Raw genomic sequence first — 13,763 nt, forward strand, 5'->3', positions numbered from 1 at the left:
GTGAAGAGATTACAATGGTATGGTCACATGAAAAGAATGAACCCTCGCAGGACTCCTCGAACATACTTTGACCACAATGTTCCTGGGAAGAGACCAAGAGGAAGACCTCATAATGTTTGGAAAAAACAGATAATGAAGGACCTTGAAATTAGAGATGTGAACTGGTGTCGCATATATGAGCAGCATCTGTGGATGGATAGAACAAACTGGAGGAAGCTCGTACACAACCGCATCCGGCTTGCTGGAGCGAAGAAATTATGATGATGATGATGACGACGACTATTGGTTATATCTTCACCAAGCTTCATATTTACGGGGTTTATACGAAGACCAGAAGAGTTTTTTTTCAATTTCCTTTTACACTATTGATTATGAGTAAAATCTGTACACTTTTTTCATTTTATATAATCCTCGTTATGTACATGATTTTGCTTACTCTTTAAATGATGGAGAAAATTACTATTTTCTATGGGCTTCATGCTCTGCAGCTAGTGACAGACACCCTCACAGACATACAGTTATTCAAGGGATCCATAAGAGGAGAAAATCAGAGGATGCACAATATTTCACTTGGCTTGAAAATTAACCTTATATAACGTAACTGAACACTGAGGAAACATGAGGTAGAACTTTTTCCTTTGGTGTCAGTCAGTCAGTTTGTCTCGTTACCTATCAGTTTGTATATTCGTAAAAGTGCTGGGCTGAGTGGCTCAGACAGTTGAGGCACTGGCCTTCTGATTGCAACTTGGCAGGTATGATCCTGGCTCAGTCTGGTGCTCAAATACACCAGCTTTGTGTTGATAGATTTACTGGCACACAAAAGAATTCCTGCGGGACAAAATGCCGGCACCTCAGAGTCTCCAAAAACCATAAAAGTAGTTAGTGGGACATAAAGCAAATAACATTACTATTATTAATCCTAAAACTGAAAAACTACTGGACTTGCTTCTACCAAACTATGTATTTGGAATCTACTCACTCAGGATTGTGTCATCAGGTGCATATGATGTTATGGTAATCACATGGAGTTGGTATATATAGGAAGATAATTCTCAAATATTTTTGTTAACATTAGGTCATTCAAAAGACTGTATATAACAAATGTCCCAAAATATGCTATTTCCATTTCTTTATGCGATGTATGTATTTATCGTATGATGGATAATATTGCAGATTATTATGATAAATTGGATTTTCAGTCCAAGTCCTGTGAGACATGTTGTGTACATTACTTCAAGGTGGGTAATGGGAAAAACTAAAGAGCCATTTTACTCTTTTCAATAGGGCAGATATTAAGAGAGTTATCATCAACGTCGGAGCGCCAGAGATGCAATGTGTAAGCTGAAAACCACGGTGAATTTCGCACAACTTCGGACCACGAACTGTACCGTACAATAAATTCAGAAATCATCCTTATTCTCTCTTCACTTTGCTCCAGCTTCATCATATTTCACGTTACTGCCACGCGCTTTTGTAGGAAAATATCATTTAACATGTCACATTAAACGTGTGAATAGAGCCAAGTTACTTCGTATGAATTCCTGAAGGAAAAGTGTAAATGAAAACCTACAACCTGTTTTCCAGTCATTGACCGGATCAGGGATGGAATGAATGAAGCCCCCATCTTGCGGCGAGGATAAGAATTGTGCCGGCTGCCGAGCCTGTTGCACTCCTCTGGGGCAATGATTAATGACTGACAGATGAAATGAAATGATACTGGAGAATGTTGCTGGAATGAAAGATGACAGGGAAAACCGGAGTGAAAATGAAAACCTACAACCTGTTTTCCAGTCAATGACCGGGTCCAGGATGGAATGAATAAAGCCCCCATCTTGCGGCGAGGATAAGAACTGTGCCGGCTGACGAAGTCTGTCACACTCCTCTAGGGCAATGATTAATGACTGACAGATGAAATGAAATGATAGTGGAGAGTGTTGCTGGAATGAATGAAGACAGGGGAAAACCAGAGTACCTGGAGAAAAACCTGTCCTGCCTCCACTTTGTCCAGCACGAATCTCACATGGAAAGACCAGGATTTGAACCACGGAACCCAGCAGTGAGAGGCCAACACGCTGCCACCTGAGTCACGGAGGCTACAGGAAACATGTAATCCACTGCAAATTCCCACATGAAGAACGGGTACAAATGCTAGTAAAAGTATAAATTTATTACTGATATAGATTTGTGTTCTGTGGCTCTATAAATTTATTACTAATATAGATTTTGTGTGCAGTAGCTCTCCTAAATCATGGACGGAAAAAAAAAAAAAAAACATGAAAAAAATATAATTTTAAGAGTAGAAGGAACAATAATACCAAAACTCACCTCATACATGAAATATCTCCAACAGTGAAAACCATTACTGTCTATAATGAAAATATATGCATAGCACAAGAAGCAAAATATACAGTGATGAAGATAATTTTCAAGGAATTAACATACTTGAGACTTTGGACTCTGATGATGATTTTTTCAGGGTATGATTCTTCTCAGCACCTGTTTTCCTCTTTTTTGGATGCTGACTGTCATCAGTGGGAGATGGTTCAGAGATTGATCTCTGCAGAAAGAAGATGTACATTAGTTTTCACAAAATAAAAAAGTGAATATATTAAAACTGAACACACTTTCCAGTATACACTAGAAATGAACATAGACTTTAAATTATTCTATTTAAAATCACACACTTATATAAAGGAATGAAATAATTTATGTATATACACTCCAGTAATACAAAGGCAGAAGACAGTACTTAGATATACATGATGTGGATGGAATCTATAATATTTTAACTTATAAATCATAGTTCATGCAGACAGGTCAGCTGAAATAACTGATTAGGGAGTCCTGAAGATTACTGTTTGTACTAGGATTTTGTGTCATTTGTTAACATCTTTGGCTGACATTTATATGATTTCATTCACAAACATTTCTAATTTGACAAAGTTTTTTCATTTTTTTTTTCATTTTTTTCATTAAGAATCATTTCTGAATACTGTTCCTAGTTCCTGCATTCATGTCCAATATTTTTGTCTCTTCCACTCTCCTGTGCATGTGATACTTCCTACTTATTTGACACTTCCCACATCAAAACAGAGGAACTGTCAAAATTCTCAGTAACTGTTGATGAAACTGAGAAGCGGAAACAGTACTGTCGTGGGAAGAGAAGACAAGGATTCAGAAGAACTGAGACTGATGAGGAAATTATCCATGTGAAGATGGTGGTCCTTTTGTGTTTTCAAGTTTGTCCTGGTTTTGTCTTACTGTTACCCCTACATCACGGTACAGGTGCTATGGATTAATATTTACAACAAATCTTCCTGGAACTTAAGGAAGCTGTGAACCAATATACAACTGAAATAATGAAATAATGAAACAACCCAGTGAGACACAGGCTCCTCTACATAACTGCTTCAAGAACATTTCTAGTCAATAAGAAAATTTCGTCATCTTACCATAATAATCTCCTTGTTGTCACCTCCCACAGCTACAAATATTTCAGTTTCCGATTCCTCCAGAGAGCTATCATGTTCCAACTCCTGATCTGTACTCTCTGGACGGGACCGACGTCCATATTTTTTCTTCCCAAATACAAATTTGGGAGAAACTTCTCGCTCTATAAAGAAAAACATATTGATTATAATGTATTACTACTACTACTAATAATGATGATGATGAATACAGCAGACTGCACAACTGCAAAATATACACCCATGTGGAGCAAACTGACACCATCCAGAAAGAAAAGGTGGATTAACTTTTATGAACATGTGATGTGAATGAACCCACAAAGATTGGCCTATTGGATCATCAACTAATTTCAGGACAAGAAAATCAAAGGAAGTGGCCTGGTTCATTGAGGTAGAAAGAGATCTCAAAAACCTTGAGGTCACCTTTAATAACATCCTACAGCGTGTCCATCTCAGGAAGGAACTTCGAGCATGGTATGGTTTCCAGAAAACGAGAAAGAAAGGAACAAGCCCAAGGAAAGAGACAGTTGAAATGACGTGGTCCATAGTTAACACGTTAAAAATGATCTGTTATTGTTTATAAAAGTGCAGGAAAATGTTTATTTTCTACCACTCTCGGTTATGCCCAGGAGAATTTTTAACGAGGCGAACGAACCAATGGCTAAGGTCGGAAGAGTTCTCCCTTAGCAGGCTTGGTGAAGCCTTTGTGTAGGAAATGACACATAATTCACCAAAACACTGCTGCCTGGCTGATGTGGCAGGGGACTGCCAAAGGCTAAGGGAGATTACTGTTGATGTGCAGGCGGACATCAGTTATATGTGCAACAGAATCATTAAAATGAAATTGCGTGTTGGCCAAGTAGCCTATTCCAATCCTTTCTCCCAGAACATGCCCCACATTCGGTGTTAAGTAAATTTAATCCTTATAGTAAACTTTATCTTGTAAGTTGGCAAATGCATAAAATAAGTGCATTATTGTAATACAAGATGTTGGAAAGTTTAGTTCACATTTATTTTATAGTCCTCACAGCCTGGATAAATTTGCCTCAAACTCCTACAATCCAGCATCCTATGTAAGGCAATTAATATAACCACTGGATTACAGTCACTAAAGTATACAATTTTAAGATTCTGATCAAATTCGAACGAATATTAGATGCTTGACCAAAGTGAACCTAGCACTTAACCACTAGCACTACTCTTCGCCCAAAGTTACAACTTCTCAAGCAACTCGCAGCTAGGTTATGATACAACTAGCACTACATTTTGCCCAAAGTTATAACTTCTAATCAGCTTGCAATGAAGGTCTACAATCATCCACTGACACAACTACCCCGGCTACTACCATCTATTGACAAATTCACAAACTTTTATAAAATCTTGTAATTAGTTCCCACCTACTCTTCCGTTCATCCAGAAAGTTAGTGTTACCTCAGAATAATTATTATTCACTACACTGTAATAACTTATCCAACAATTACACATTTTATAGCCCCACGATATTCTATAAATATGGAAGAATCCAACAAATGAACATTAACCAAAAGACGAGCAACCTTGAGGGCTTGTGTAACTCGCATTCAACACTTTGCTGAGTCGGAAATAAAATCATTCAGGTTAAATTAAACAGATTGCTCTCCACCAAGAAAGAATTCAAGCAAATTCAAAGCCAACTAGAGTCGTATGATGAAGAAAATGAGGAATGTAACACGATCCAGCAAGAAGAATTCAAAGACACAATCGACTTGCTGGAAGCCAAATTAAGGAAGTCCACCAATCTACAAAATATGACAGGAAATGCTGAAGTGCTCACTGAGTCATACGTGGCATGCCTAGGAATATAAAACTACATACATACATTATCATTATAGACTGTTATGCCTTTCAGCGTTCAGTCTGCAAGCCTCTGAGAATTTACTAAACGTCGCCACAATCCTCGATTTGCAACTAGTGTTGTGGCCTCATTTAGTTCTATACCTCTTATCTTTAACTCGTTAGAAACCGAGTCTAACCATCGTCGTCTTGGTCTCCCTCTACTTCTCTTACCCTCCATAACAGAGTCCATTATTCTCCTAGGCAACCTATCCTCCTCCATTCGCCTCACATGACCCCACCACTGAAGCCGGTTTATGCGTACAGCTTCATCCATCGAGTTCATTCCTAAATTAGCATTTATATCCTCATTCCGAGTACCCTCCTGCCATTGTTCCCACCTGTTTGCACCAGCAATCATTCTTGCTACTTTCATGTCTGTTACTTCTAACTTATGAATAAGATATCCTGAGTCCACCCAGCTTTCGCTCCCGTAAAGCAAAGATGGTCTGAAAACAGACCGATGTAAAGATAGTTTCGTCTGGGAGCTGACTTCCTTCTTACAGAATACTGCTGATCGCAACTGCGAGCTCACTGCATTAGCTTTACTACATCTTGATTCAATCTCACTTACTATATTACCATCCTGGGAGAACACACAACCTAAATACTTGAAATTATCGACCTGTTCTAGCTTTGTATCACCAATCTGACATTCAATCCTGTTGAATTTCTTACCTACTGACATCAATTTAGTCTTCGAGAGGCTAATTTTCATACCATACTCATTGCACCTATTTTCAAGTTCCAAGATATTAGACTGCAGGCTTTCGGCACAGTCTGCCATTAAGACCAAGTCGTCAGCATAGGCCAAACTGCTTACTACATTTCCACCTAACTTAATCCCTCCCTGCCATTTTATACCTTTCAGCAGATGATCCATGTAAACTACGAACAGCAAAGGTGAAAGATTACAGCTTTGTCTAACTCCTGTAAGTACTCTGAACCAAGAACTCATTCTACCATCAATTCTCACTGAAGCCCAATTGTCAACATAAATGCCTTTGATTGATTTTAATAATCTACCTTTAATTCCATAGTCCCCCAGTATGGCGAACATCTTTTCCCTCGGTACCCTGTCATATGCTTTCTCTAAATCTACGGAACATAAACACAACTGCCTATTCCTCTCGTAGCATTTTTCAATTACCTGGCGCATACTGAAAATCTGATCCTGACAGCCTCTCTGTGGTCTGAAACCACACTGGTTTTCATCCAACTTCCTCTCAACGACTGATCGCACCCTCCCTTCCAGGATGCCAGTGAATACTTTGCCTGGTATACTAATCAATGAGATACCTCGATAGTTGTTGCAATCCTTCCTGTTCCCTTGCTTATAGATAGGTGCAATTACTGCTTTTGTCCAAACTGAAGGTACCTTACCAACACTCCACACTAATTTTACTACTCTATGAAGCCATTTCATCCCTGCCTTCCCACTGTACTTCACCATTTCAGGTCTAATTTCATCTATTCCTGCTGCCTTATGACAATGGAGTTTATTTACTATCCTTTCCACTTCCTCAAGCATAATTTCACCAACATCATTTTCCTCCTCCCCATGAGCTTGGCTGTTTGCAACTTCCTTTTACATTGAGAAGATGTTCAAAATATTCCCTCCACCTCTCCAGTGATTCCCTGGGATCTATTATGAGTTCACCTGAATTACTCAAAACATTGTTCATTTCCTTTTTCCCTCCCTTCCTAAGATTCTTTATTACTGTCCAGAAAGGTTTCCCTGCTGCTTTACCTAGCCTTTCTAGGTTATTACCAAAATCTTCCCAGGACTTCTTTTTGGATTCAACAACTATTTGTTTCGCTCTGTTTCTTTCATCTACGTACCAATCCCTGTCTGCCTTGGCCCTTGTTTGGAGCCATTTCTGATAAGCCTTCTTTTTACGTTTACAAGCTGCTCTCACTTCATCATTCCACCAAGATGTTTGCCTTTTCCCATCTTTACACACAGTTGTTCCTAGGCATTCCCTTGCTGTTTCTATTACAGCATCCCTGTATGCCACGCATTCACTTTCTATATCCTGAACCTGCTTACTGTCTACTGTTCGAAACTTCTCACTAATCATATCCATGTACTTCTGTCTAATTTCCTCGTCCTGGAGACTTTCTACCCTTATTTGTTTGCAGACAGATTTCACTTTCTCTACCCTAGGCCTAGAGATACTTAGTTCACTACAGATCAGATAGTGGTCTGTATCATCGAAAAATCCGCGGAAAACTCGTACATTCCTAACAGATTTCCTGAATTCGAAGTCTGTCAAGATATAGTCTATTATGGATCTGGTACCCCTAGCCTCCCATGTGTTGCGGTGAATAGCCTTATGCTTGAAGAATGTATTCGTAGCAGCTAAACCCATACTAGCACAGAAGTCCAGCAAATGCTTCCCATTCCCATTAGCTTCCATATCTTCCCCACATTTACCAATCACCCTTTCATATCCTTCAGTTCTATTCCCAACTCTCGCATTGAAATTGCCCATTAGCACTATTCTATCCTTGCTGTTGACCCTGACCACGATGTCACTCAATGCTTCATAAAACTTGTCAACTTCATCCTCATCTGCACCCTCGCATGGTGAATACATGGACACAATTCTTGTCCTAATTCCTCCCACTGACAAATCTACCCGCATCATTCGCTCATTTACGTGCCTAACAGAAACTATGTTCCGTGCAATGGTATTCCTGTTAAAGAGCCCTACCCCAGACTCTGCCCTTCCCTTTCTAACACCCGTCAGGTACACTTTATAATCTCCTATATCTTCCTCATTATCTCCCCTTACCCGAATATCACTTTCTCCTAGCACATCCAGATTCATCCTCTTTGCTGACTCAGCCAGTTCTACCTTCTTTCTTCCATAAGCCCCATTAATATTGATAGCTCTCCATCGAATTCCATTTCGTTCGCCAAGTTGTTTCCAAGGAGTCCCTCGCCTGTCAAGTGGGAGTGGGACTCCATTACTCCCATTGGTCCGAGGCTTGTTTAAAGTGTTATGAGCTCGGTAAATTCATGAAGCAGGATGCTGCCCTACTTGCACATAGTCCAAGTGAGGATCTCTCCTCTAACGGGTTATGGACCACCGGTGAATTGTATAGTCCTAGCTGCCTGAGCACAAGGAGGGCCACGACTCAGAATATGTCCGAGATGCCCACTCCCATTCCATAGCAACTGATATCCCGATTCTCAGGACCACTTACTAGGCCACTCAGCCGTTGCCCATGGTTCACAAACTAGGACGTGACTACAGTAACCCACAAACATGAACCATGGAACCAAAAATAAATCTCCACACCTTTAGTGGGATTCTAATTACCTGGCTGCATTTCATAGATACTTTTGAAGGCCTGGTGCTCCACAATAATGACCTATTAAACATAGAGAAATTCCACCTACTTGCTCTCCTCTCTGAAAGACGAAGCCAAGGACAGCATAAGAAACATCAGCATTTCTCACGCCAATCGTTGATGATGATGATGATGATGATGATGATGATGATGATGATGATGTTTGTTGTTTAAAGGGGCCTAACATCTAGTCATCGGCCCCTAACGGTACGGAATGAGATGAAATGAAATGACAAATTAAAAGCCCAAAAACATCCACTGACCACAATTCAAAATGAATGAATGGACGGACGGACGGATGGACTGGATTGGTTGGGATGGGATGGATGGGATGGATGGGTGGGAATTTAAAACGATCAGTGGAACCAACCCACAGTGCCTCACATGCCCAGAAGCTGGCATAGAACAATAGTATTACTGACCAAGGGACTGCTTCTATAGCACAATACTGAATCGATGATACTTGTAGTCAAAATGGGTCCAAAATCCAAGTCAGCGGCCCCTCACAATGGTACTTATAGCTAGGAAGGTAGAACCATGGTATTTGTCATGTTGTGGTACTAATCAAGAGTAGTGTAGACTCGCGGTATTCCACACATTATGGTACTACTCACAGGTAATGAAATTCGCACATGTATTACAGACCTACGCTGTTTCGCACATTGCGGCAGAATTTACAGGCAACGCAAACCTATGGTGTTCATCACATAAGTGTACTAACCACAGGGACTCGTACTATCCCGTGGTGGGAAGCCGGAACCATGGGTTTTCTCATCCCATGGTGTCGCTCATATAGTGCTACTAATCACAATCCTATTTGGTACCCAACGTAGTGGTACTACGCGCAAGTAAAAGCGGCCCATTGTGTTCCCCGCGTGGTGGTACTAATCACAAGCAGTTTCATGGTTCTAATTTGATCATCCCTTGGTCGCCCCTCTTAGTCGCCTCTTACGACAGCAGGGGATACCGTGGGTGAATTCTTCGTCTGCATCCCCCACCCACAGGGGGTTAGTTAATCGTTATCATTCACCCAAATTAATTGCAGATGAACATATTAGGCAAATTACGGAAGCTTCAAATAAAATAGGTTCAATGGAGAGTAAATATGCAAGCTGATCAACACTTTCAAGGGCAGTATAGAGGCTCTTAATGCCATAAACACCCAGCCAAGTATCCCAGATTTACTTCTTAATGAACTCCTACTCTCTCAACTAGACAAAAATCTAAGGTTAGAATTTGAAAAGGAGAATTCTCATTCCGATGCAATTAAAAATGAGGAGCCCATTAGCTTCTTGGAGAGATGCTGTCAGACACTACAACTCTGGTCTTCTACCCAACCACCTGCAGCCAATCTTAACAAATGCCCCAAATCAGTGCCACGCATGATAACAACAATCATAGATTTTGACAGCAGAGAGATGTTACATCTGCTCAGAAGAGCACAGACTGTACAAATGTCCTGATTTCTTCAATTTGAGTTCTGATGAAAGGTTCAAATTGATCAAGGATATCAAGCACTGCAGTAACCGCATGTAAGGTATGCAACAAATACCAGCACATGTTGCTACACCTAAACAATCAAAATGAGGAATCAACTAATGCAAACTAACACTAAGGCACAAAACCCACAGAGTAACGACACACTCCAATCATCGTATCACTCTATCAGAAGTACTCTCCATAATATCATCAATATTCGACCCACTAGGGCTGATAACTACCATAGTTCTTCTCTTTAAAGTCTTCATGAAACACCTGTGGCAAGAAGGTTCAGGATGGGATGATCAACTCCAAGGGAATTTGCATGATACCTGGATTGACCTATATCAACAAATATCACTACTTAATAATTTTAAAACTCCAAGACTGGTCCTCAATGAAGGGATAGTGAAGAACATCGAGATACATGGCTTCTGCGATGCTTCACAGACTGCTTACGGGGCTGCCTTGTACATAAGATCTGTCAACCACATAGCCGAGATTCTCACAAGACATCTTTGTGCAAAATCAAGGGTTGCACCTCTAAACAAATTCCAATCCCCCATTTCAAATTATGTGGTGACCTAATTTTGGCTCGCCTCACCAAGAAAATGCTTTTTGAAACCCTATGCACTACCCCCTGATGGTGTACTACTTTGGACTGATTCAGCAATTGTATTGGCTTGGTAACACGCATGCCCTACAAAATGGAAAACATTCGTGGCAAACATGGTGGCCGAAATTCAAGACACTGTACCAGCCTCCCACTGATGTCATGTAGGATCACAGGACAATCCTGCAGATCTTACATCACAAGGAGTACAGCCATTGCTTCTTCAAGACAGTACACTATGGTGGGAAGGCCCCAGCTGGCTGTGTCTAGACTCTGTGTCATGGCCATCACAATCAGGATGCGACACTTCGAAGATCCCTGACCAAAGAATTATAACATCATTTTTTGTCATACAACACAATGATACATTCCTGAATGGCTTCTCATCCTTAAACAGTCAGAACAGTTGGTCAGTGTCTCAGATTCTCTTCCAATTGCAAGAAGACTCGCAGTGAGCGCGATACATCACCACTGAAACCACAAGAGATAAGTAATGCATTCAATATCTGTACCAAAATCGTACAATCTGTCTCTTATCAAAGAGAAATACACTGCCTCAAACAAGGCAAGACTGTTGTGCAAATAGTACACTGAAGAGTCTGAGCCCTATTCTGGACCAAAATGGTTTTCTTTGAGTCGGAGGATACTACAAAACGTACCAATTCCATACGAAGCAAAGCATCAACTTATATTTCCTCCTGAACATCATTACACCAAACATGTCTGCCTGAGTGAACATGTGAGATTACTACACACACGACCTCATCTACTCATTTCATCACTACGACAGAGATATTGGATACTGAGGATTCGTCAAGTCATTAAGAAATGCACTCATTCATGCTACACAAGCTTCAGACTGAGAAAATCAGCAGCTCAACAGAAAATGGCAAACCTCACAAGATTTAGGGTTACACCTACTAGAGCCTTTATGAATGTCAGAGTAGACTAACACTGGCCCATTCCTAATACGGATAGCCACACAATGAAGCAAGACAACAGGAAAGGCTTATGCTTGGATCTTCATATGTCTTTTGATCAGAGCTTTGCACATCAAAATCATCTCAGATCTTACAACAAATGCATTCATAGCATTACTACGTCGTTTCACCTCACGTCAACGTTGTCCTGCCAATATCTACAGCGACAATGGCACCAATTTCATTGGTGCAGCGAGGGGATTGAAAGAATTTCAGAAGTTCTAACAAGATGGGAAGCAAGAGAAAGAAATTGTGAAGATCGCAGAAGGAATAGGCATTACCTGGCACTTCATCCCTCCATCTGCACCTCAATCTGGAGGTGCCTGGCAATCCATGGTAAAAGCATTTAAATATCATCTTCGAAGAACAATGGGAACAACAACACTCCCCTATCTTCACAGGTTGAAGCTTGGCTCAACAGTCGCCCTTTATCCAGACTCAGCAATGATCCGACAGATTCATCCTATCTCACTCCATCACATTGCTTATCGGTGAGCAACTCAGGGCACATCCCGACCATGATCTCAAACCTTGCTCAATCAATAGTCTCTCTAAATGGAAACATATACAAAGAATGACTCAAGACTTCTGGAAAATATGGTATAAGGACTACCTCAACACACTTCAGCAACATTACAAATGGACACAAGAGCCGCTGAGAAACATAAGCATGTTAAGTCACTTCATGCAGGCAACCTTCAACTGACGGATGTGGGGCTGCCACGTTAGTCTCAAATCAAAATGGAGATCCAGGAATCTGCAGGTGTCTACCACTGATAAGACACTGTTACGCAAGCGGAGTTCTGGTTGAGGATGTACAAGCCGACGACGATAGAAGTGTACAACTGAGGTTTTCGCTGCTGAAAATCGAAAACCATGTTGCAGGACCCATCTGTCGACTCGGTTAACAGCTTGCTGTAGCTGTCTCTCAGCAAACGCCATCCTTCCGGAGCTGTAATGTAGAGCTAAGTCGTCCACATACAGCGATGGAAGGACTGCAGGCTCAGCAGTGGCAACTATGCTGTTGATGGCGATTGCGAACAGCGTGACACTCAGTACATATCCCTGAGGTACTCCATTTTCCTGAACGTAATATTGAGAAAAGGCATTCCCTACACGGACTTGAAAGACCTGGAGGGACATAAAGTTCTCAATAAACATTGGCAAATTTCCCTGAAATCTCCACTGGTGTATAGTGGAGAGAATTCCATATTGCCAGGTAGTATCGTAAGCTTTCTCCAGGTCAAAAAACAGAGCGACTAGCTGTTCCTTCTGGAGAAAGGCCTCCTGAATGGCACTCTCCAGTCCGACCAGATGATCAGTGGCAGACCAATGAGAGCGAAAACCACACTGGTAGTTAGACAAGAGACCTTCCTTTTCCATGACCCACACGAGATGCCGGTTAACCATCGTTTCAAATAGCTTAAGCATTTGATTATGGATTTTGTCCGGTCCAGGAGCCGTGTCTCTGCATAGTGTGAGTGCACTCCACAACTCCCACTCCGTGAAAGGCACGTTGTAAGGATGCGAAGCACTAGAGGCGAAAGAAAGATGGTGTGATTCTGCTTCGTGCTTAATTGGTAGAAATGCAGGGTCGTATCTCCCAGAGCTGGACGTATCTGCAAAATGTGATGCAATGTGGTCGGCAATGACTGAAGGAATTGTAACAATATCTCCATTAATGGAGATACCGGGGACTGAGGGCACATTCTGTACACCGACAATACGGCGGAGTTTTGTCCACACTTATGATGACGGGGTCTGTGCCATCATGGAAGACACATACTTTCCCCACATAGCTTTCTTACTTTCTCGAATCAAGAAACGGGCCTTCGCGCACAGATGCTTAAATGCAATAGGGTTGGCCATCGTTGGATTCCGACGATAGTGCTTAAAAGCCCGTCGGCAATCAAGTAATGCTGCTGCAATTTCGTCCATCCACCATGCGACCTGTTTCCGGTGACGAATACCGGACGAGGATGGAATTGTTTC

The 13,763-nt window shown here is 41.2% G+C and overlaps 1 protein-coding gene across 1 annotated transcript in view; it reads right to left on the reverse strand.

Annotated features, from left to right (window-relative positions):
• LOC136880912 (ninein homolog) overlaps positions 1-13,763 on the reverse strand; it is a 280,629-nt gene that overhangs the window by 207,778 nt on the left and 59,088 nt on the right. The window contains exons 3-4 of the mRNA XM_068229173.1: positions 3,453-3,613; positions 2,443-2,557 (exon numbers count right to left, since the gene is read on the reverse strand). Coding sequence (XP_068085274.1) covers positions 2,443-2,557; positions 3,453-3,613 — 276 coding nt within the window. The remainder of the gene's footprint in view (positions 1-2,442; positions 2,558-3,452; positions 3,614-13,763) is intronic.

Source organism: Anabrus simplex, chromosome 9, assembly GCF_040414725.1.
Source record: "Anabrus simplex isolate iqAnaSimp1 chromosome 9, ASM4041472v1, whole genome shotgun sequence".
Classification (NCBI taxonomy): domain Eukaryota; kingdom Metazoa; phylum Arthropoda; class Insecta; order Orthoptera; family Tettigoniidae; genus Anabrus; species Anabrus simplex.